The sequence below is a fragment of the Cetorhinus maximus genome, chromosome 11 (assembly GCF_964194155.1).
Source record: "Cetorhinus maximus chromosome 11, sCetMax3.hap1.1, whole genome shotgun sequence".
In the NCBI taxonomy this organism is placed as follows: domain Eukaryota; kingdom Metazoa; phylum Chordata; class Chondrichthyes; order Lamniformes; family Cetorhinidae; genus Cetorhinus; species Cetorhinus maximus.
In genome coordinates, this window is record NC_135889.1 from 77,862,809 (window position 1) to 77,887,893 (window position 25,085).

At 41.6% G+C, this 25,085-nt stretch overlaps 1 protein-coding gene across 9 annotated transcripts in view; it reads right to left on the reverse strand.

Moving 5' to 3' along the window:
- fap (fibroblast activation protein, alpha) overlaps positions 1-25,085 on the reverse strand; it is a 111,351-nt gene that overhangs the window by 75,788 nt on the left and 10,478 nt on the right. For 4 of the 9 annotated variants that reach the window (XM_078552283.1, XM_078552280.1, XM_078552282.1 and 1 more), the window contains 4 exons: positions 19,933-19,971; positions 15,415-15,516; positions 10,908-11,002; positions 6,056-6,130 (listed from right to left, as the gene is read on the reverse strand). In XM_078552283.1, coding sequence (XP_078408409.1) covers positions 6,056-6,130; positions 10,908-11,002; positions 15,415-15,516; positions 19,933-19,971 — 311 coding nt within the window. Of the gene's footprint in view, positions 1-6,055; positions 6,131-10,907; positions 11,003-15,414; positions 15,585-19,932; positions 19,972-25,085 lie in introns of all 9 variants that reach the window. The other 5 variants (XM_078552286.1, XM_078552285.1, XM_078552288.1 and 2 more) reach the window with 3 other exon arrangements.

Here is a 25,085-nt window from a genome sequence, read left to right on the forward strand (position 1 = left end):
CAATAGGGAAGAGTTAGCATGGTTTTGTGATAGGAAACCAAAGTTTAACCAATTTATTAGAGTTTTTTGAAGGAGTAACATGTGCAGTGGATAAAGGGGAGCCTTTAGACGCACTGTACTTGGATTCCAGAAGGCGTTTGATAAGGTGCCACATCAAAGATTATTATGGAAAATAAAACTACATGGTGTAGTGGATAACATATTAGCATGGATAGAAGAGTTGCTGGCTGGCAGAAAGCAGAGAGTATGCATAAATGGGTCTTCTGTTTGGCAGGATGTGCCAAGTGGTGTCACACAGGGGTTCTGCACTGGGGCCTCAACTCTTTACAATTTACATCAATGACTTAGATGAAGGAAGTGAAGACATGGTAGCTAAATTTGCAGATGACACAAAGAGAGGTAGGAAAGTATGTTGTGAAGAGGGCATGAGGAGGTTGTAGATGGATATAGATAGGTTGAGTGAGTGGGCAAAGATCTGGCAAATGGAGTTTAATATGGAAAAATGTGAAGTTGTTCACTTTAGCAGGAAGAACAAAAAAGCAGAGCATTACTTAAATGGAGAATGGCTGCATAATTCTGAGGTGCAACGAGATCTAGGTGTTCTAGTATGAGTCACAAAAGTTAGTATGCAGATACAACAAGTAATTAAGAAGGCTAATGGAATGCTATCCTTTATTATGAGGGGGATTGAGCATAAAAGTAAGGATGTTATGCTTCAGTTATGCAGGGCATTGGTGAGACCACACCTCGAATACTGTGTGCAGTTTTGGTCTCCTTATTTAAGGAAGGATGTAAATGTATTGGAGGCAGTTCAAAGGAGATTTACTTGGAATTCATACCTGGAATGAGTGGGTTATCTTATGAGAAAAGGTTGGACAGACAGGAGTTTAGAAGAGTGAGGGGTGATTTGATTGAAGTATACAAGATCCTGAACGGCCTTGACAAGGTAGACGTCGAAAGGATGTTTCCTCTTGTGGGTGTGCCAAAACTAGGGGGCACTGTTTTAAAATTAGGGGTCGCCCTTTTAGGATAGAAATGAGGAGAATGTTTTTCTCTCAGAGGGTTGTGTGACTTTGGAATTCTCTGCCTCAGAAGGCAGTGGAGGCGGGGTCATTGAATATTTTTAAGGCAGAGGTAGTCAGATTCTTGTTAGGCAAGGAAATCAAGGGATTATTGGGGTTAGATGGGAATGTGGAAATCGAAACACAAGACGATCAGCTGTGATCTTATTGAATGGTGGAGCAGGCTTGAGGGGTAGAATGGTCCACTCCTGTTCCTGTTCCTATTTCTTAATTTCTTATGTTCTTGGTCAAAGACATAGGTTTTAAGGAACATGTTAAAGGAGCAGAGAGAGGCTGAGAAGTTAGTGGAAGGAATTTCAGAACTTAACACCTCAGGCTGAAGGCACAGCCACCAGTGGTGGACAAAGTGGGTATATACATGAACCATAGTTGGAGGAATGCAGAGTTCTCAGAGGATTGTAGCATTAGAGAATGGAGAGGCCAGGCCATGAAGCAGTATGAACATGAGGATAAGAATTTTCAAATCGGTGCTTTGGTGGACTGGGAGCAATGTAGATCAATGACCACAGGGGTGAATGTTAAGCAGGATCAGCAGATGCGGGCTAGGATATGGGCAACAGAGTTTGAATGAGCTCCAGTATGTGGAGGTTGGAAATGAGAGGCCAGCCAGGAGAGCACTGGAATAGTTGAATCTGGAGGTAGCAAAAGCATGGATGAGGGGTTCAGCAGGAGGTGGGCCGGGTGGAGCTAGGTAATGTTACGGAGTTGGTAGCAAGTCATCTTTATGATAAAATGGATACAGAGTTGGAATCTCAGCTCAGGGTCAAATAGGATTCTGAGACTGCAAACGGTCTTGATCAATCTAAGGCAATGACCAGGGAGAGGGATGGAATTGGGGGTGAGGGAATGGAGTTTGTAGTGAAGGTTGAAGATAATGACTTCCGCTTTTTCAATGTTTAACTGGAGGAAATTTCTGCTCACCCAGGACAGGATGTAGGACAAGCAGTCTGAAACACAGAAGGATAGGGTATTAAAGGTGTACAGATGAAACCTGATGTGTTTTTCGATGATGTTGCTGAGGGATATTATGTAGGTAAGAAATAGGAGGGGAATAATGATAGATCTTTAGGGGACTTGAGATGCAGAGGTGGAAATGGGAACTATTACAGGAGATTTTCTGGCTATGACAGAATAGGTTTGAGCACAACCTGACAAAAGCAGCCATGCTCAGCTGGACAGAGAGATGTAGAGGAGGATGGTGCTGTCACCCATATAAAAGCCTAAAGACAGATCGAGAAGGATGAGGTGGAATAGGGCACCGTGGTTTTGGTCAAAGAAGATGTAATTTGTGAACGTGATTAGTGATAATTCAGTGGTGTATCACAGGTAGAAACCATATTGAAGATGTTCAAAAATGAAGTTGCTGGAAAGATGGACATAGATTTGGGAGGGTACAAGAACTTTGTAGAGGAAATGGAGGTTGGAGATGGGGTAGTAATTTGCAAGGACAGCAGGGTCAAGGGTGAAATTTTTGGGGGATGATGAAGGCAGATTTGAAAGAGAGCAGACCGGTACCTGAGAAGAGGAAACCATTTACAATATCAGCTAACATGAGTAAGGATGGTACTTTGAATGATCAGTCATTTTGGGAATAGGATAAGAAATAAGATAAGCTTTAAGCAGACATGAGGAGAGATAGGAGGGGAACTAGAGTTAAATATGAGTGATTTAGCAGATACACAAATTACTACAGACCCACAGAGAAAAAAATTTACCCAGCCACAAGGAGCAAGGATTCCAATTTCTTTAATAAAAACCCTCAGTTTATATTATATACATAATGGGAATATAATTTTAAATAAAATGTCCTATGGCATCTCATGGACCATAATGATAAATTATGTTTTTTTTTTGGGGGGGGGGGAAATCACTAAATATATTAATATGAAACCTCATCCAAATATTTTCTAAATTTATCCTAAATAAAATCTGAAAAGTACTTGGAAATAATGTTAGCGTACTTATTGTAAAACGGGTTGAGAATGGGCTATCCCAGTATTTTGTTTCTGCAAAAACACTACAGCTTTCATTATCTATTCATAAGGCAGTATTTAATGGAGACATCAGGGCTTCTTAATCAGCGCTGAATGGCATTGTCCTTGACTCCACGTACCAATCGGTCCCACAGCATATCATTTAAAATGTCTCCAAAGTTGCAGTGTTCTGTTAACTGCTTGAGGTTCACTAAATAGGCTGTGATGGGGCCTGAACTCTTGAATTGAATTTAAAGCACTGCATTATCACGGATGGCTTCAGCTGGAAGTGTGTTTTCACTAAGTCCACTAACTCACTATATGACTTGGAATTGGGTGTGCTTGGGGCAGTCAGGTTACAAATCAAGTTATATGTTATAGTGCCGCATACACTTAAGAGAATCGCTTTCCTCTTTTCTTCAGTGGTTATGTCATTTACTACAAAGTAAAATCCGAGGCGCTCAACACACTGTCTCCAATCTTCAATATTAGCATCATATGGATCGACTCTTCCAAACAGCAGCATGACTGATGAGCAATGTGTCTTTAAAATTCGATTTATTCACAGCAACAGGGCGAGGTGCAGAGTTGAAGTTGATTTTACCTCATCGCTAAATGTGATAACTCTATGGAGTGGACTGGTTTCGTCAAGAAACAGTTAAACTTTATTACAGAGTCATTTTTAGTGTGCTTGGACGCTCGACCAGACCTTTCATTGGAGAAGCCCTGCCCCGCGGATTACCTGCACCAAGAGCTCACTGGTCAGAGCCACATGACTTGTGATTGGCAGGAGGGAGTGACTATACATCCAGCTACCACAGAAAGAGTATCACATTAAGTGCCACTCAGGCACTTGATAGCGTCAGGCCTTCTCCAGGATCAAGGACCCCAGGAACAGAAATCCTGCCAGTCAATCTGATGTTGGCAGCTCTATTGAACAGCAGCACCACCAGGGAGGTGATGGTTGCTGCCAGTATGACACCCATCACAGGCTTCGGCTAGATTTAATGGAGGCAAAGGGTGTCTTGCCCGTCAGCTGGAGAGCCGGCGGGGACCCTGCCACACCTCATTTAGGGAAGACACGCCGAATAAACTGCCAGTCAAGCACTTAACAAGACAGCAGTGGGTCTGCTCCAGGATCAAGGACCCTTGGGGCAGAAGTCACAGAGTCACGTCTGCTGAGAACTACCAGCCAACCAGAGGATGGCAGCTCTATTGAATAGCAGCACCACCAGGGAAGCACCCCAACCACCCTCCCCCCTCAACCACCCCACCCCCCAACCACCCTCTCCCCCTCAACCGCCCCACCCCCCAACCAGCCTAACCCCCAACTGCCCCACCCCCCAACTCCGCCCCCCCCCCCCCCCGCCCCCACAACCCAGAACCTAGGATCCATGGTAGACCACAGAACATAGGTGAGTGATGGTGAGGGCAGGAAGGTGGGGAGGGGAGGGTGGGTGGTGGGGAAGAGGGTGGATGCCCTCAAACCCACTACGGGAAAAGAAATTAAGCTCAATCCCTATGATTGTCCCTGGATTCCAGGCCACAGGTGAGTGATGTCAGGAGACAGATCAAGGGGTGGGGGTCATGGGGTCAGCACCAAGGGCAGGGGAGGGTGGTGCTCAATGGGACCCCCCACCTTTCCTAATACTAGGTCCCTTGATCAGGCACTGAGTATCTTTGAACGACGGATCACACCCCCGCGCCCCCCGCGCCCCGCCCCGGGAGCTTGCAAGCAATCCTTCAGGGATTTCATTGTTGAGGTGGAGGTGGGAAGACAGTGTGGTCTCCGCCCAGCACCCTCCTCCCAATTAAATTCCCCGACCGCCCCCCCCCCACCCACCCTACTAACTCCATCACCAAACTTGCCATGGGGGAGTGCATTAAATTCCACACAGAGTGGAAAATCTAACCGAGTATATTAAAATCCCTGGAGGGGTGGAGGGAATTGCAACATTACACTCCAAAATTAATGGAAAACTCTAAAGTCAGGCTTCCTTAATGGAAAGACTCTCTGTGAAAGTGTCTAATTCTACCTGAAACACTAATTATGGTGGTGCTTTAACAGGCTACTGCAAACTAAAAAGACGCTTCATGTAAAATTTGATGGCAAACCTATCGTTGGCATTCTATCTTGGCCATGGGAGTTAGCATTGTGCAGTGTGCAGGTATATGCTAACTCTTACCACAAGCATAACCTGTCGATGAAAGGTCCATAATTTTGCACAATAAATCAAATTTTCACTTAATGGTAACTGACAAATGCCAGCCTTCAATTACACTTAAATTTTAGGCTACTCCCAGGGCAGCTTGAACTGCTGCATACCAAAGCTTAACTGTTAACCCAACCTCAGGACATGGGCTTCCCCTTGAGAAAGGTTCAATAGGTTCAAGTGATCTTCCCCCAATCCCATCCATCTTGAGCATGCCCCCGCCAGAAATTTCCTGCTTCGGTCATTTCTGCATTTTCTTCATCTGCTGTCAGTGGTTATTTCCCAGCAGGTGATCAATGTTTTTTGCATGCTCTGCTTCACCTGAATCTCCACTTGGACTAGCATGGAATAGGGATGTCTTGTATTTTTTAATTCACCAGATAATGGATTTCATATTGAAACCGAGACTTCAGAAATGCTAAATCTGCTTAATCATTTTGGGCAAAATGATGATGCAAAATCATTTTTGTTGCACAATTTCATTTGACTAGATGGAATTTATTCTTCAGTGCGTGATTCTAAGAGGGAATATAAATTTGACAATAAAATTAAAAGATATATTTGTCAGGAATTAAAACTTTTGATAATTACATCGTTAGTAATGGAGGTGTTGTCAGACCACTGGGATATAGAGGCTGTGTCATTAGCCCTGCAATACGATAAGGTTCCTATAAAAAGTTTCCTTTTCATAAATGCTGTATGATTCACAAATAGCAAGCTTGATGCATTCAATACTTTTGCTCTCATTAAAACAATAATAAATATTACTTAAAATGCCAAATCTTACCTTTGAATAATTACTTTCCAGAAGAACAAAATTTTCATCAGCTGAGAGCATATAATTACCAGCTCTGACCTCATCCTATATATTGAAGGTTAAAGGTAAAATTAAAACGTAAGAAGTCTACCTTGCCTTTTATTTTAAAACTGTTTTATTTCACCAGCACAGTCTGCAAAGATGCTAGATTTTGTGAGCAGACATTCAAACATTATAAAACCAATTGAATCAGAAACTGGAAACTATATTTGTTAGTATACCCAACACAACCAATGAGATATACCTACGGTCACATATGGTTACCTTAATTCAGGTCATTTAACCCAATATTTGTTAACAGGTTTATATCTACAGCAACAACTTATGTTCATATAGCACCTTTCATGTAATAAAACATCAAGGTGCTTCCAATAAGCATTACAAAACAAATTTTAACACTGAACAAACATTATTATGGCAGATGATCAAAAGCTTGGTCCTAGAAGTACATTTTATGGAGTGTCTTAAGGAAAGAGGGGGAAGTAGAGAGGCAGAGATGTTTAGGAAGGGAATTCCAAAGTCTAGTGCAGTGGCAGCTGAAGGCACCGACAACAAGGGTGAAGCAATTAAAATTGCAGATACTCAGGGTGAAAGGTCAATGGAATTTGGTGTGAGTTAGAACATGAGCAGCAGAGTTTTGGATGACCTTAAGTTTACGGAGGCTAGAACATGGGAGGTGTGCGGCAGGATGTTGGTGGTGGTGGTGGTGGTGGAGGGTGGGGGGAGCTGGTTGGGTGGTATCATAAACATACATGTGGACACTGATGCTCTGTTTTAGATGATGTTGCTGAGTGGCAGCTTGTACATGATAAATAGGGTGGGATCAAGGACCTATCCTTGGCTGACATCAAAGGTAAAGGTGTGGGAGTGGAAAGAGACACCATTGCAAATGATTCTCTGGTTACAATTAGACAGATAAGAATAAGGTAAGCAAGAGAAGTCCTACCAGTTGGACAATGATGAAAAGGTTTTCTAGGAGGATGGTGTGGTGAACGATGTCGAAGAATACAAACACGTCAAGAAGGATAGGATGAGGAGGCATAGTTTACCTCTGTCACAGTCACATGCGATATCATTTGCGTCTTTGATAAGAGCTGCTTTCATGCTGCAGCAGAGCATAAGCCTGATTGGAGGGATTCACACATGGAATTCTGGGAAAGATGGGTGTGGACTTGGAAAGCAACAACACGTTCAAGGTTTAAAAAAATTATGTGAACACAAAATTGTGGGGCGCTTCAGGCAAGATGAAGACTTACTGGGACAACCAGAGTCACAAAATTAGTGTAATAGGAAAATGTGAAACACAGCAGATCTGGCAGCATCTGAGAAACAGAGTTAATGTTAACTTTGTTTCTCTCCACAGATGCTGCCAGACGTGCTGAATATTTCCAGCATTTTCTGTCCTTATTTCCGATTTTCAGCTTCCACAGTATTTTTGCTTTTGGATCACAAAATTAGGGTACCTAATGCAAGCGAGGTGTATTTTTAGCAAAGAAAATTGTTGTATTTTCAGAAGGGAACATTTGGTATAAGCCTTATTATAACTACTGATTTCATTTAAACTGGTTATTCACTGGTAGTTGAGGTTTTCTTGCTAGCGGCACTGACAATTTGAAACAAGAACAGGAAACTTGAGGGGATGCATCAATTTCTAATTTGTAGTCGGCAAGTTCGTTTTCTTTTGCTTTCCGTACCATTTTACCTCCAATTTACTTCTGTTGCATTCATTTTTATAGTTTAGGGCTGATTTTATTTTTTGTATTACAAGATTTTTGTTTACAACTTCTTTTCTAAAACATCACACTTCCAGGTACAGTGTCTCTTGTTGCAGCCAAAGCAGCTTAGATAGAAACTCTGCTGTGGTTGGGAGGGTAGCGTGTGCCAAATGGAATGGGTCGACAATGGTGCTCTTAGATTTGTGAGAGGAAGAATAACTTTTGATGGGCAAAACAGCTGTGGCTACACTTCATGTGTTGTTTAGGCACCAATCCTCACCACAGGTCCAATATTTGCTTGCTGCTAATCCTCAGATTTTCTTTCTTGCCCCAATATGTAATACTTTTACTTCTATTTTACCATGTACTTTTTATCTTCTGCACCCAGCTCTGAATCCTGAGCAAATGCAGACAAATATTTCTAATCCTTGTGGACTTTCTAACAGTTGTGGTGGGTTCCTCCAACATGGAAAAGAAACTCAACACTATATATTTAAAAACTTTATCCTTTTTGCTATTTTTAAAATTTCTAAACTAGACTTTTTCTCCAGAACAAAAGAATTCTCTTTTCTGTTTCTGGGATGTCACATCTGGTTATGCCTAGGGAGCCACTAACGTACAACCTGGGACTGTTCAGACCAATTTCAATTTACCGGAATTCCATTTTCATTTGATAAGCCAACCTTGCTAGCGGAATCAGTGGGTCTACTGAGACAATGGTTTCACAAACGCCAGACCCCCAACATAAATGGCGCCCCTTTCAATGCATAATGGCTGAGACATTATCACTACTGAAAATAAAGCCAATTCCGGGTGTAAAAACACACAAATTAGGAGCAGGAGTGGGCCACTCAGCCCCTCAAGCCTGCTCTGCCATTCAATAAGATCACGGTTGATCTGATTGTAATCTCCCACCTACCCCCAATAACCTTTCACCCCCTTGTTAATCAAGAATCTATCTCTGCCTTAAAAAATTTCAAAGACTCTGCTTCCACTACCTTCTGATGGTGTTCCGAAGACTCACTACCCTCTGACAGAAAACATTCTCTGCTCATCTCTGTCTTAAATGAGCAACCCCTTATTTTTAAACAATGACCCCTAGTTCGAGGTTCTTCCACAAGAGGAAGTATTCTCTCCACGCCCGACCCGTAAATACCCCTCAGGATGTTTATCCATAAATTGGATAAACATCCCTTTTGAAGTCATTGTGGAAGAGGAAGGTCACATGACCCAAGACTCTGGCCCTTGGGACAGTTTAATATTACATTTCTGGGCTGCACACCCAGTTTGCTGTTTTACCATCAGAGTTGCAAGCCACAAAGAAGCCAGCTCTGTCCAGGCAGGACAATGAGCCCATCTAACCTGGCTCTGTTGTAAGATTTCGTACCATTGCCTATAGAGCCGATTCAATCTCTGCGTGCCTACTTCATCTTATGACATCAACACCACCTGAAAAGTGAATCTTATAACACTGGTCTCCAGCCAGCCGAATTCGAAACACCTACGTGAAAGAACTCCTCATTGGACTCTGACTTTGGGTCTCTGGAACCCACATGAACCAATATTCAGTTTTCCTGTGGTCCTTGTACTATAAAGCTGCTTTTCTCTATTCCCCCTTTCCTGTGGGAATGCAGAGTGGGATGTTGTGGACACTCTTTTTAAGGATTTTGAATGTGTGAAATAAACTAACCTTCTGAGTTAATCCTAATTTGAGTTTGCTGTGGATTATTGGTAAAATTGGATCACACAAGAATCGAGGCGTTAGGAAAAAATACACCACCACTTATTCTTTAAAACAAACTAATTCAAAATGCCTTCTGTTTACAGACAGTACTGCTTGTACTGACCCCCCTCCTGCCTGTAACACGTCCATTGTTTCAACTGTTATGTAGGCAGGGTAGTAGACTTTCTATCAAGAAGCAAGGAAGCCTGTGTATGCCCACCAGAGCCTGTTTAGTTTTTATTTGACAGGTACTCGACCTGGAAGTCAACCTGATTGATTGGTTTAACTTCCACTCAGACAGGGAGCATTCCAGATCAGGCTGCAGTGAGTATAAGTTACCTGCTCCTGCGAGAAAGAGCCTGGGATGAAGTCTTATTCCCAACCTAGGTATTGATCTAATATGGAAGCACTTTGGCATGTGCAGGGATGCATCCTTGCTCCCCCTCATCTACAAGAAGTGCTGAAAATGCACCCAACTTCTCCCTGAAGGTGACCACATTGCCCAATGCCTGGGAAACCAGGCTGGCCACAGTTAAACCTGTAAAGCAGGTTAAATCAGAGGCCACCAACCTCACTGAAGTGTTTAAATTGTCAATCCACCTCTGTTGAAGCCAGAAGTGAGCGTGTTTCAGATTTTTAAGGTATTAATACCTCACCCAACCCCAACCCACCAAGTTTTTGCAGTTTAGATTTAGTCCATACATTTCTTCTCATATATCAAACTTAATTGAAATGGCCACATCCCTTTAAATTTGAGCAGCAGGCAGGGTTTTCAACCTGCTCCATTAGCACTGATGCCAGCATATGAGTAAGCCTGTGCTGGGAGTATGTTCTACCTAAATAACTTGCGCATGCAAAATTACACTATGTGCTATAGGCTAGCTTGCCACTGCAGATAACCATTCCTGACACAGTTTGTGCCGGGAGCACAGAATAGGGCTCTGTATTAAGTCATATCTATTAGTATTTGTTATCTGTTTTCAAAAGTAACAGTTATTGATGTTGTTCATTCTGTACAACTTAGTAAACCATTTAAAGCATTTTCTGCACTTTTCATTGAGGCACATAGGCCATTGTAGGAAACTATATTAGGAAACCATATTTTAATGATTTCACCATTCAACAGTCTTTTGAGATGCTATAATGGCTGCTAGTCCTGCTGTTATAGGCTGTGTTCGAATTAAATTTCACTCTTTATCTTACTATGTTATATTTATTCACTTTAAAAATATTACCCAAGTTTGTTATCCACATTGCTACAATTTGCCTGATGCAAATTTCATGATAAGTGCAATTGATGACAGTAAAATATCAGTGTAAAACAATACAGTTGTAAATGCTACATGGCTCAACTTTTAAAGTATAAGCTAAAGTAGGTACTTACAAAAGTTGTGTTGGGTATTAAGTTAATTGATTTCTGTGTTTCAGCGTTATAGCGAATAACATTTCCGTCTTTGTTTTTATGTAGGTATTCATTATCTAAAAATATGAACATAGCAATATAAATTTTCTAAAGTATGAATTAATTTGTAAAGACAATATTTTTAATTTAATTAAATAACACACAATTCACAATTCATTTCAAAGAACAGATTTTTCCTAAGATACATATGAAGGCATTACAAATGGTCCAAGACCAATCTTATCTGAATAAAAATGCCTTTTCATTCAACTATCAGTTGAATACATATGACAGGGAAAAGCAAGGATAAGAACTTTGACTCCCTCCTCCTTTCAGTTTCCTTTACTGTGCAGATAGCATATGAGGCGCAACTTTAAGAAGGTACACATAGACAACACAACGCAATAAACAATGCAATTGCTGGGTCAAACAGGAAGTGCAAATCAAAATCTCCTTCAAGGAACACAAACCAAGATGTCTAAAAGAATCAAACATTTAATGCTGAGTCTGTATTATGCTACAAGGAGCTGAATAACCCTTTTTTGAGGAGTAGTGTGCACTAGTGCACAGGCCCTCTGTGTCACACCAATTTCACCAAACCTAGATAGTTTGATATCAAGTTTTGTGGGACTCATTCTCTTCTGACAAAGTGGCTTGCAATTCAAGGATAAACCTGTAGAGTAAGGATAACTCCAGACATCTTTTCTCAGCTACCACCCATCTCCATAAACCCAAAGGCAAGTGTGATTAGCACATGAACCTCATTGTTACTAAGATTGAGAGTGTTCAACTGCTTCTATCAATTTCCTTTATCCCACTGCCCACCAGTCCCAAACTTTCCATCATTTCCCACTGAACCTAGCCATGAGCTTGCATCTTTCTCATCTTTGTTACAAATGCAAAGCTTCATAAGATTGTTATGTTTTGGGACCGTTTTTAATTTAGGGTAAAATGGAGGAAGGAAGAGGGTCATGTTCTGAGTTCTGCTGGAAGGAAGAGGGTCATGCTCCGAGTTCTGCTAACAGCAAACCTGGTGGTTTGGCTGTTAAAAATTAAAGGGGTACCTAAGTTGTTTTATTGGAGAGAAAGTGCAATGTATTCACACCTGCAGACAATGGCAAAAACAGCTATGATGATTATGGACATCTCCAAGTCCCAGAGAGGTGTTAAGAATGTCAGGTTGCAAACGGTTATACTTTAAACTGGCTATTTAATTCCAGAATAGAAAAGCGTTGGGGTCTAAAGGATAGATAATCAGCGTTTCTACCTGGATTCAAGACCCATGTGATTCATATTGCCATGGGTATGGGCTTTGAAAGGGTGCATGGGAAGCCATTGTAGGGTTAGATAACAGGGTTCTCTAAAAATATATCCCCAAATTTCACAGACAGCTCAGTCTGCCAGGATCTGAGAGGGAGGGAGCAGATAGATGGGACAAGGCCCCATGGTTCACCATGCAGGGATGCGGGTGAGAGCTCATCAAAAATACAAAATTTGTGAGGATTTAAAACAAGGCAGGAAGATTTGCCTATCATGAGCTAAAGGGAGAATCTCCAGGAAAAACCTTCACTGTGAAAGGCAGTTCTGGGGTTAAAACTTACTAGACTGGGAAAGGAAAAGTAAACCCCTGTGTGCTCAAAATTACTTTGGAACGGTTCTAGGACAAGTAAATATCCACTGAAGGGACAGTGTAAAGCATAACCATGGAGTGGGATTTTCAGTTGTGTTAAAAGTAAAAGGGGAAAGTTCTGTTCTGTAGTTTAAAGTATAAGTAGCTTACAAAGATAATGTTTAGTCAATAGCCCTTTTGTTCTTTTGTTACAGTAAAAGTCTTACAATGTGAAATCATTTCATGGCTTCCTTTCAGCTATTAATTGGAAGCTCAAATTTCATTTTAAAGTTATCAGTCTCCATGGAATTGCTAAACCTTGTTCACGAGATCCATGTCTTGCTCCCTTGACCTCACGCCATCTGAACAGCTGGCCACACAACTTTCCATCCTGGGTGATATGGAAACAATTCCCTCACCATACATAGAGGCTAATCCAAAACTCTGCTGCCCAATTGATATCCTGCATCAGGTGCCACTTGCCCATCACACCTGTCCTGTTGATCTATAATATACCCCATTTTCTCCACAAAGTTCAGCAGTTAGGTGCCTCGATCATTGCTGCAACCACAGTAGTTGCTCTTGCTCTTTAAATGATGCTTAATGCATTCAGAGTCTTCTTGCTTGGGTCTCTCTTATAATTAACAAGAGCAAACCACTTGACAGCTAACATTGACCCAAACGGATCCTGTGCTGTTTTTCTCTAATCTGTACCGTCTTGGAGGCTCTGGTGACCACTCTGTTTATCCAGGTGGGCAGGGAGCCCTCACGCACCAGCCTGCAGAGGAAGTTGGAGCAGAACGCCAGGGAGGTTAATGCCTGGAGTCTGGTCCCTAGGACATGGAAGCAATACTGGAGAAAGCACAAGGACCTCACATGTTAAATGAATGCATCATTACTTCGCAATTCATATCCACCACACCAACAAATGCTCACTCTGCTCAATGCACCACACCCTGATCACTGACCCAAAAGCACTCCTTGGCACTCAGGGCTTATGCCTAACATTCACACACTGCACCTCACCAATACACCAGCCAGTGCTGCCAATATCACACACATCTCTCGTTGCCTGCATAAGGCTCCAGTGACTCAGCTATGGCAGACACACCATGAGCATGGACTCTCCTCTCTCAAGATTACGGCATTTGTGTTCCTACCATTGCCACTTCACCAGTGCCCTTGCTGCTGCCTCAGCCATATAGCCCAGATTTCTGTCACCAATGCCTAGGCAGTGCAAACCAGAGCTGGGCCCTCCAGGTCCAGAGTTGCTTAAAGACACCCTGCAAGGCCATCTGCAGTCTACCCACTGAAACTCAACAGCCTTCCACCTGCCATTTTGCAGCCACTGGATCAGAGTAGGAGCACCAGAACAGACAAAGCCACTTGCATTACAGGGCACTAAGGAATGCACAAGGCTGATTGTGGAGTTGGATGTACTGTTGGATAAATATTTCAATGGAAAATTTTTTGTTGGTGGCTTTTATTGTACGATATTGGCCAAGGGGCATTGTGATGAGGAGTTGAAGTGGATATAACAGTGGCGAATAGTGGATCCATGTTGGGATAATAAAGTTGTGGAAGTGGAGTCCCTCAATTTGCACTCTCATAGTCCCTCCACCTAAATGGAATCCAGGACATGTCTCCTCTTTTCCCTCCCTCCTCACAGAGGTTCCCCTTTCTGCCTCCTCCATTCCATTTCTTGATCATATTTCAGACCAGGAGGCACTGCAACAATTGCCCCTACATTTGAGTCAGGTAGTTCTCTCTCCTCCTTGGCTACATTTAGAAATGGGCAAGAAATGCCTCAGAACCCAGCTCAGTGCTTCCACCAGCTGTGTCTAAACACCTCCCCTGAAACTTGTGAGGTGATTCTTTGATTAGCAACAGGTTCTGGTCTCACCTGGCAGCTGTATGTCTGGTCCTTGTTGAGTGACTTATTAATTCATGGGCTGAATCCACATGATGCAAGTTTCCAATCCTGAGGTTGCATCAGCCGGTTTGGTTGTGTGATGTCAGGGTAGCATCTGTTGAGGTTGTCCAGTGTACACTGGGGATGCTGCCACATGCACCATTTTACTGCAGCAATGTCAGGCAGAAAGGGGCCAGGGGCAACACTATGTGAATCTCTAGCCCTATAAATCTGAATTGATACCAGTGATTTGTATTCACTCACTGGCAAATCCTTTGCTTTTTATTTCATTTTTGAAAGACTTGATCGCATTAGTAACTAGGTCCAGCCTATTTTGAGTTCATGTGAATTTGTAGTCAGGTCTTTGTAATTGAGGTCTGTCAAGGCTGAGCAATCTGCTCACTGGGGCATCGTGACTGGGCCAGATTCTGACATTCACACACGCACTCTTTCTGTATCTTCCAACTGAGCACAAAACGGAGATTGAATCTGGCACTATCCAAATGTGTATGACTCAGTAGCACACCGTGCCAAACATTTAAACAAGGTGCAATCATGGAGTGCCATCAGCTCCTTTCTCATCCAATTATTTATGTAGCTCTTTTGAAGAGCCTGACATAAAGCTGGTTCCTTAATTATATTAATAGGTCAGTTAAAATTTAACTAAGGTTACAGTTGTACTGTAGTTACTGTTCTTAGATCAATATCTATAACCTGTTATGTACAGTTGGCAGACAGGAATTTTATGTAAATTCAACAACAAAGAAGCACTATCATTATTTCAAGCTTTTTTTTTAAAAGTAAGAAAAGTGAGTCTTGATTATTAATTCTGTTTTAACACAAGCCAATTTGCATTCATTCCCTTTCCCTAGTCTTCATTAATGTTTTTCAACCTTTGATTTATAATCACACAATTCTGAAGTCAGAATTATCATGATAGGGTAAAACAATCAACTATTAATAATTACCTGATATCCACTTCAGGGTGTATGACTTATATCTAAAATTTCCACTTAAGTAGTCGTCTAACTGAAACGTTGGTCGCTTATCTTCCTCTTGGTTTCCGAATTCAACATGGTAAAAGAAACAGTGGTTACTTTCAGTATCGATTATCTCATTTGAATAAATGTTGGATGACCTGTAGAGAAACTATATAATGCTTAAAGGTGAATTCAACACAAATGTTGAGTTACATTATCCTGAGGTAATGTTATGAAAACTGTCTCAGTGCATTGTTAATGTTACTTGCCAATCACAGTACCTGCATCAGAAATGATTATGCATTTGGAACAAAGTTTATACACAGAATTTGAGTGAACAAGCAGTGCATCTAGTTATGTTCATATTCAGGAATTTCAAATTTAGTGCTCTGAATTACTAACCAAAGATTCCACACAAATAACTTGTTTTGTCACAGCCCTTGGGCTGAACCTGTTCCCAATTGATTACGTGAACCATGATACTCTACTAACTCTCCTATGGGGAAAAAAAATTAAAAACATGCTTTGGAAAAAGCCAGTGTACCCCTGATTAGCAGTGGAGATTGGGGAGAAATCTCTCGGCAGTTTTTTGTAGGGGTGGGGGTCGGGAGGTTTCAAGCCATCTGGAAATGTTCATGAGCAATTGCTGCTTTTAGCAGTAATCTATTGCAGAGTAACTTCCATTAAAGAAGCTCTCAGTTTTTCTGGTGATGCAATCAGGAAACAGTGAATACTCTCTGTGGTTGGCATTACAATCCAACAGCAACCTGCATTTATGCTGTACCTTTAACAAAGTAAAATGTCCCAAGCCACTTCATAGGAGTGTTAGCAAATAAAATTTGACACTGACCCACATAGTGTTATGGGAAATATTAGGACAGATGATAAAAGCTTGGTCAAAGAGGTAGATTTCAAGAAACGTCTTAAAGGAGGGAATTAAGGTAGAAAGGGGAAGAGGTTTAGAAAAGGAACTCCAGAGCTGAAGACACAAACTGCCAATGTTGCAACAATTAAAATCAGGATGTGCAAGAGGCTGAAATTAGATGAGGGCAGAGATCCTGGAGGGTTGAAGGGCTACTGGAGGTTACAGAGATAGGGAGGGTCAATGCTCTAGCGGGATTTGAAAGCCAGTATGAGAATTGTAAAATCAAGGCGTTGTTGGATCACGAACCGAGGACAGTCAACACTAGGATGATGGGTGAATAGTGTGACCACTCGTGAGAGGTCCAGCTGCCTGTTCTGCCATAATTGAGGTTAAATGCAGTATTCCACTTCTCCATGATCATGCCAGATAAGCGCCCTTAAATATTTTAGCAGCCCTTCCAAAGTGGCAGCAAACGCAGCCTTAAAATTAATAAATGTCCCAGCATCAACTGCCATTTGTGGAAGAGTGTTCCAAACATTTATTACTGTTTTTAAAAGCGTTTCTTAAATCCACTTCTGAAAGGCCTGGCTCTAATTTTTAGATTATGTCCCCTAGCCTTGGACTCACCAAACAGCATAAATAGTTCCCTTCTAGTACCCTAGCATTTACGCTTAATAACTGGAAAACTTGATTGAATCACTTCTTAACCTACTAAATTCCAGGGAATACAACAAGACTTTGTGTAATTTCTCCCCATGATTTAACCCTTCAAGTCCCGGTATCATTCCGGTAAATTTATGTTGTGTTCCTTTCACGGGAAACATATCCTTCCTAAGGTGCAATACCCAGAACTGCTCACAGTACTCCAGGTGTGGTTTAAACAGGGCTCTGTATAGATGTAGCAAAACTTCTACCCTCTTTTATTCTAGACCTCTAAATATAAAGTTCAGCATTCCATTAGCCTTTTTAATTATTTTCTTTACCTGTTCATGGCATTTTAATAATTTCTCTACATGCACCCAAAGGGCTCTTACAATTTTCTGTTTCTAATTTTTCATAATTTAGAGACTACTCTGTTTTATTCATTTATGTCCAAAGTGGGTCACTTCGCATTAGTCTGCACTGAAATTCATTTGCCAAAATTTTGCCCATTCACTTAATCTATTGATATCTTTTTGTGATTTTAGCAATCAGGAGGAGGAATGAGGCTGAATTTTATTCCTTCCCTAGAAAGGGGTGTCAAGGATACTTGCAGACCTAACCACTGCTGTCATTGAAATGAGCTAACACAGAACAGGAATTGAAGCTGAGACTTTTTGTTTTATACACACCAGTCAATCTGGATCACTGAGGGAGATTGCAATGATAGTGCTAACATCTCTAACACTATGGTACGGTTGTAAATTCAAAATAATCAATCTCCTTAAAAGAAAGTTCCTAAAATTACCATGTTTTATCTGATCACAATGTTACACTACGTATAATAAAGGTAAACACTACCACTGAAATAGCGTTGCTTTTACACTTTGATTAGGTTCTGCTTTTGTCTGATCTGACAGCTTCGTGATGCATGAATACATATAATGACATTCAAGATGTTGGTACATATAGGTGACTCAATATTGTGTTAGATCTATGTTACTGACACATAGCATACAAAGTTATTCAGCAGGAATTTGACAGCAGCCGATCTGTATAGTGCTACTTTAAAGCTGAAGCTATATTTCTTCCAAATAATTTTACGCATTAATTTAATAACTCACCACATTTTAGTGCATTAACACAAAATAACTTTTGCCTGAAAAGGATCTTTGTACCCCCTTCTCAAAATACATTTATCAGAATGGATAAGACATAGATATTTGGAATGACCTAGCATTCCTGGAAATATTGAACACAACTGAGATGTGTTGAGATGAGTATCATAATTAACAGTGCCAAATATATGGGGTAGATTTTTGTCTTCACCTTCTGGAAGTTTATCTGATAATGGAGCAACACACACCCATAAATTTCAGTGGAATGAAAATCAGGTTGATTCTATTATGCTGTGCAATCTACCCTGCCAAATCACCACCCAGGCAGTGGAGTCAAAGATCTACCCATCAATTTTTCTATTAGTTCTTCCCCTAAGTCAAGCCAATAATAAACCAAGTTTGTAAATAGTGAGAAAGAGTAACAAGCGTTGGTTAGATGATGCCATGCTCCAGTTCCATAAGCCCATCATTTGTAGAAGGGAAGGAGAAGGTAAGACGTGCAACAGTTCTGTGTCATGGAAATGAATGAGTTAGAGTGGTAGACAAAGGGATGAGTCTTGTTTTGAACAAATTTAGAGGAGGTGGAAGGAGTATTTCAGGGCTTAATGTTACAAAAATGAAATAATATGTTGTCTATATAACTCAAAGCGTTAGTGATATGTAGGGAAGTGCACACTATACTTCAAACTGTCATACTTTCAATGTGTCATGAATGCAGTGCTCATCACAAATGTTATGGATGACACTTTGCAAGTGTGACTTTATTGACTCAGTTAAACCACTCAATTCAATTCACCATACCAACTCACAAAAATATAGACAGGGAGATGGAACTACCAATTACAAGCTTGTGAATGGGTAGGAAAAGTGATCAATCACAACCAGCATTGGCAACAAACCTCCAACTATAAAATCAACTAATAAAATCTCCAACTTCTTTTCCATAACAAACAATTGCCAGAAATCAAATCAGGCACATCACTCAGATACAGGCCTGATATTGGTTTCAGCCATAATTATTTCCCCATTGAGGCTTGTATATTCAGGTGACAATACCATTTATACAGAATACCCAAAGTCGAAAAACAAAAACCCATGTTTAATAAAGTTATGTATTTTCTGTCCTAATTTTCAACTTTGTGTCTTTTGTATAAATGTTATCGTCGGACACCTTACACAGATTTCCCATTCTCTCTGAATGCTACATCTTAGTTCCCATTCAGACTTTCACTAGAGTGGAACAGTAGGAAACATTAAAACTATATTCCAGATCCTAGACACCACATGAGCAAGGATACATGAGGTCTATTGGTACTATGTACATGTATTATATTCAAGTCGGGACACTAACATTTGTGTGACTTTTGCTGTTATTGTGCCATTATCTCATTTTATAGAAACATAGGCATAGCAGTGAGCCATTCATCTCAATTATTTTCTGCCATTCAGTTAGATCATGGCTGATCTGTACATCAAATCTATTTAGCTTCCATTGCTCCATTTTCCTAAACCCTTAAATTTAAAAAAAATCTCTGTCTTGAAAACGTCAATTGTTCCAGCATGCAGCCTTTTAAAGGACAACATTCCAGATTTCTATGACCTTTTGTGTGGAAAAGTTCACTCCTAAATAGCCTGGCTCTAATTTTATGTTTCAGAATATTTCTGAATAAAGTTCTAGCAATGACTAAACAGAATATGGGCTAGAATAACTAGATTGACAACATATACGCTTTGCATTAAACTGTATTACTGCTCTGCTGTAAATGCCGAGTTGCTGGTCTGCCAGCTCAAATCTTTCAATGCATCACAATGATAGGAATTCTGTTTTGGAAAACAATGATAATCTTAATTATCACAGAAAAAGTATGAATGAACTTGACTTACGGGAAACCATGTATTTTTCCAAATGTATCCATTTAGGTTCTGAAAGACAGGAAAAAGTCCCGTATACAGAGTTAATATAAAATAAATATATATTTATATTATTTGAGATGCTAAAAATGTTCTTCCAGAGTTTAAAGGGATTGTTATGACAAATATTTTAATAGGATGAAGCTTTGGAGTTTGGTATTTGCAATTGGGTGCTGATTTTAAACCTTCCCACTGGGGGAAAATGGTGTGGTGGGCAGTTAATACTGAGCAGGTTAGCTCAGGGCAACCATATTTTTTAAACCAAATCCAGGGACACCCCGGATACTCACCCATACCATCCAAGGCCATCAAGTGCACTTTGATCCAACTCCAGGGACAGTCACACATAGCTCAGTTCCAGCCACTGCACATTCATCTGGTGCCCAGTGGCCCCCATTACTCAGATATTTTGGCTCGAGGGCCATTTCCTTTTCAAGCAAATTTTACAGGAAAACTGCATGCGTTCCATGGACTATCTGGGGACTCAGTGGCGACGGGAGGGGTGTGGTATTGGGGGTGGGGGGGATGGAGCATGTGCACTGTGATAACATAAATTGGAGTGAGTCCACCCCATTTACTGGTTGGGAACAGGAGATTGACATCCCTCCCACAAGTTAGAACCCATCTCGCTGCACAGCCACTTTAGTGACCACAGAGTAGCTTGGGATCACATGGTAAGGTTGCACCCCAAATCTTGGATTCTTACCTGGCAGTCCTACTGTGAGAGGTGAGGGACTGAAGTGAGGTGATGCTTGCCATGCTGTGGCCCTGACAACATCCTGGCTTAGAAATGAAGACGTGTGCTTCAAAACTAGCCACACCCTTAGCCAAACTGTTCTAGCTCAGTCAAAACACTGACATCTACCCGAGAATGTGGAAAGATTTCCAGGTATATCCTGCCCACAAAAAGCTGGGCGAATACAATCCAGCCAATTAAAGCCCATCAGCCTACTCTCGATCATCAACAAATAACAGAAGGTGTCATCAATAGTGCTATCAAGTGGCATTTACTCAGTGACAACCTGTTCACCACTGCTTGGTTTGGGTTCTGCCAGGGCCACTCAACTCCAGGGGCAGAATTTTACGTCCCACGGGCGGGCACATGCCCAACCCAATTGGGCGTCAAATAGCGCACAATGACGTTGGGCGAGCGTCCCGACGTTATTGCGCACTCGCATGATATTTCGGTTGGTGAGCATGCGCGGGAGTCGGCAGCACACCCGTCTACAATTAAGATGACTATTAAGACCATTAATGTATTAATTAAGTGCGATTTTTCGCTGCCCATCCAATGTTACGGTTGGGGGGCGGGCGATTTGGCCAGGCAGCCTTTGGATCTCTGAGGAAACATCGTCCATGGGCAGGATGAGTTTTCTGATATTAATTTATTTTAAAATAAAAATGTTTTCACAGGATTTTTGCAATCTGTATGTTCATGTGAGGGAATTTGATGTGTGGACATTTTTTTCCTGCATTTCCAAATCTTTATTTCATGGTTTAAAACTCTTCAGCTCCCTGAGGCAGCTCTCTGCCTTCAGGGAGCTTTCATTGCTCCCCCACACTCGCTGTCCTCCCGCACCCACCCTGGCAGCGTTGGGTCTTTCAGCGTGCGTTTCACACTGGCTGGCTGTCAATTGGCCAGCCAGGGTGAAATCACGGTCGGGGGCTCATTTCCTGGCCACTCCCAGGCCTTCCCACCAACCCAGAAATCCTGCCCCAGACCTTATTACAGCCTTGGCCCAAATGTGGACAAAATAACTGAATTTCAGAGGTGAGGTGACAGTGACTGCCCTTGACATCAAAGCAGCATCTGACTGAGTGTGGCATCAAGGAGCCTTGGGAAAACTGGCATCAATGGAAACCAGCTGAAAAATTGTACACTGATTGGAGTCATACCTAACATGAAAGAAGATGGCTGTGGTTGTTGGAGGCCAATTATCTTAATCCCAGAAAAATGGGTTAAATCCTGGGGATTTAACTATTGAAGGATTTCCCACTTTTCTGTAAACCTGCCCAAGTTAAACCCAGTTATGTTTCCTACTCAATGCCACTTTTTGGGGTTTTAACCCCCTGCTCATACCTGAACCAGTGTCCTCTTGGCAGTTAAAATTCTGTTCATTTCGTCCCCCTTCGTCTTTTTGTAGCACCCTATTCCCATCTAGACAACTTACTTTACCTCTTAACATGGCATTGAATAGTGAGGCAGCAGGCTCTTTTAGAAGTACAGGGAGGTAAACAGGGGTTCTAAGGCATACAAAGGATCTCAGTTGTTATTTAAGAACAGTGTTGGCTAAATTGATGCCCAGACAGCTAGTTTACTGTATTTCGGAAACTGGCAGGATTACCTATGACGTGGCATTTTGGAGCCATCAAACCAAACTGGGCACTCATTTTACACCTGCAGATTATTGCTAACAAGGACCAGACCTTCCATCAGGGTTACTGAGCAGCTGACAGACATGTTCTGCCAGGGTTGAATTTGCCCTCAAGCAATGGGCCCTGGGGAGGGGAGGAATGGTCACATGCTTGGTGGCAAATATCATATACCTCCATCTTTGGTGAATGATTGTCCCATTTCTGCAGAGTGGAAGGCCACAAAATCTCCCCCATTGCCCCTCGGGGTTGGGGGGTGGGTGGGTGGTGGTGTGATGGTGGAATAGGTGATGACTGTCACTTTAAAATCAGTTCAGCTGAGTAGGGGGGTCATGTGATTTGTTCAACCAATGTGTGGCTAGCGTGGGGGAATAAATCCTAGGAAGGGGTTCCCTAGGAAAGAATGGCTGTATGAGAGGCTGGCTGGACTCAAGCAGCCACGGAAGCTCTCATGTAATTGAAGTTCATTTTGTTTGACTAAGAAGCCTCCCAGAGCATGTTTCTATGGAATACATCCCAGGATTGTACTATTATTTGCTCTAGAAAGATCCCAGGGTTATTCCACAATCTGTTGAGTTAACTTATCTCATCAGGGAGTGTTTGTTTTACTACAATTGCCTGCATTGCTCTTGGGTTAGGAAAAAGGAAAGCTCGTCAGGCTTCTAGTTCCTGATCACCATCAAGTGACTCTTGTCAGAAATGTGCTGTGTGTACATTTTGGGAAAAGACAGAATCAAGCTCAGGAGTGACAGACACAACAAACAAATAGCCTCCCAGCATTCACTACCAGAGCTAAAAATAAAGAATGGCCACTTGGCAAGGTATGAAGCCACATCTCAGCCAAGGTATCAATGCTTTCAGGAGAGTTGGGAAAATAAGATAATCGGTAAAATTAGGATGCAGAGAGTAGCAGTCTTCTAGACAGTAGAATACATGGGGTGTACAAATCATGCTTCAACAACACAAAGTCCTGTTTGGACCATACGTGGAGTACTGTGAGCAGTTCTGACCACCACACCCTAAGAAGGATATGATAGATTTGGAGGGAGTGCAGCACAAATTTACCAAAATCATATCTAATTCTAAGGGTTAAGTTATGAGGAAAGATTACATAAGCTAGCAAGGTATTCCAAGGAATTTAGAAGGTCAAAAGTTGATTTGATCAAAGTTTTCAAGACATTGAGGGGAAATGATAGCGTAGATAGAAAGAAACTATTTTCACTGATTGAAGAGTCTATGACTAGGATCCACAGTCTAAAAATATAGTACCAGACCTTTCACGAGTGAAGTTAGGAATCACTTTTGCATACAAAGGGTGGTGGAATTTTGGAACTCTTCTGCGAATGGCAATTGTTTCTGGATCAATTGTTAACTTTAAAGCTGAGATTGATAGACTTTCCTGAACCAATGTTATAAGAGATATGGGGCAAAGGCAGATATATAGTTTTAGATCACAGAGCCATGATCTCATTGAATGGCAGGACAGACTTGAGAGCTCCTTTATTTATGTTCCTAGTGAAAAGTGTAAGTCAGACTGGAGGGAAAATTGTTGAGCAGAGTTTGCCACAGAGCTATTCTCCAGTTGTCTTTAATCTACATCTAGTTGAGTATTGAAATCTAAAGTAGCCATATTAAATGAAGAGCACTAGGGACCAAGAATGTAACTAAAGTATTTAGATTCGCTATAAGACCATAAGACGTAGGAGCAGAGGTAGGCCATTCGGCCCATCGAGTCTGCTCTGCCATTCAATGAGATCATGGCTGATCTGACAATCCTCAACTCCACTTTCCTGCCTTTTCCCCATAACCCTTGATTCCTTTACTGATCTAAAATCTGTCTATCTCAGCACTGAATATACTTAATGACCCAGCCTCTACAGCCCTCTATGGTAAAGAATTCCACAGACTGACTACCCTCTGAGAGAATAAATTCCTCCTCTTCTCTGTTTTAAGTGGGCGCCCCCTTACTCTGAGATTATGCCCTCTGGTCCTAGACTCTCCCACAAAGGGAAACAACCTCTCAGCATCTACCCTGTCAAGCCCCTAAGAATCTTATATGTTTCAATAAGGTCGCGTCTCATTCTTCTAAACTCCGATGAGTACAGCCCCAACCTACGCAACCTCTCCTCATAAGAAAATTCCTCCATCCATGGGATCAACCTAGTGAACCATCTCTGGACAGCCTCCAATGCCAGTATATTTTTCCTTAGATAAGGGGACCAAAATTGTTCACAGTATTCTAAGCGTGGTCTTGTATAGTTTTAGCAAGACTTCCCTATTTTTATACTCCATTCCCTTTGAAATAAAGGCCAACATTCCATTTGCCTTACCTATTACCTGCTGAACTTGTATGCTAGCTTTTTGGGATTCATGCACAAGGACCCCGAAATCCCTCCGTGCTGCAGCTTTTTTTAGTCTTTCTCCACTTAAGTAATGTTCAGCTCCTCTATACTTCCTGCCAAAGTGCATAACCTCACATTTTCCCACATTATATTCCATCTGCCACATTTTTGCCCACTCACTTAACCTGTCTATATCCCTCTGTAGATTCTTTGTGTCATCCTCACCATTTGCCTTCCCACCTATTTTTGTGTCATCCACAAACTTGGCGATAGTACATTCATTTCCCTCATCCAAGTCATTAATATATATTGTAAATAATTGTGGCCCCAGCACTGATCCCTGTGGCACTCTGCTAGTTACAGGTTGCTACCTGGAAAATGGCCCCTGTATCCCAACTCTCTGTCTTCTAT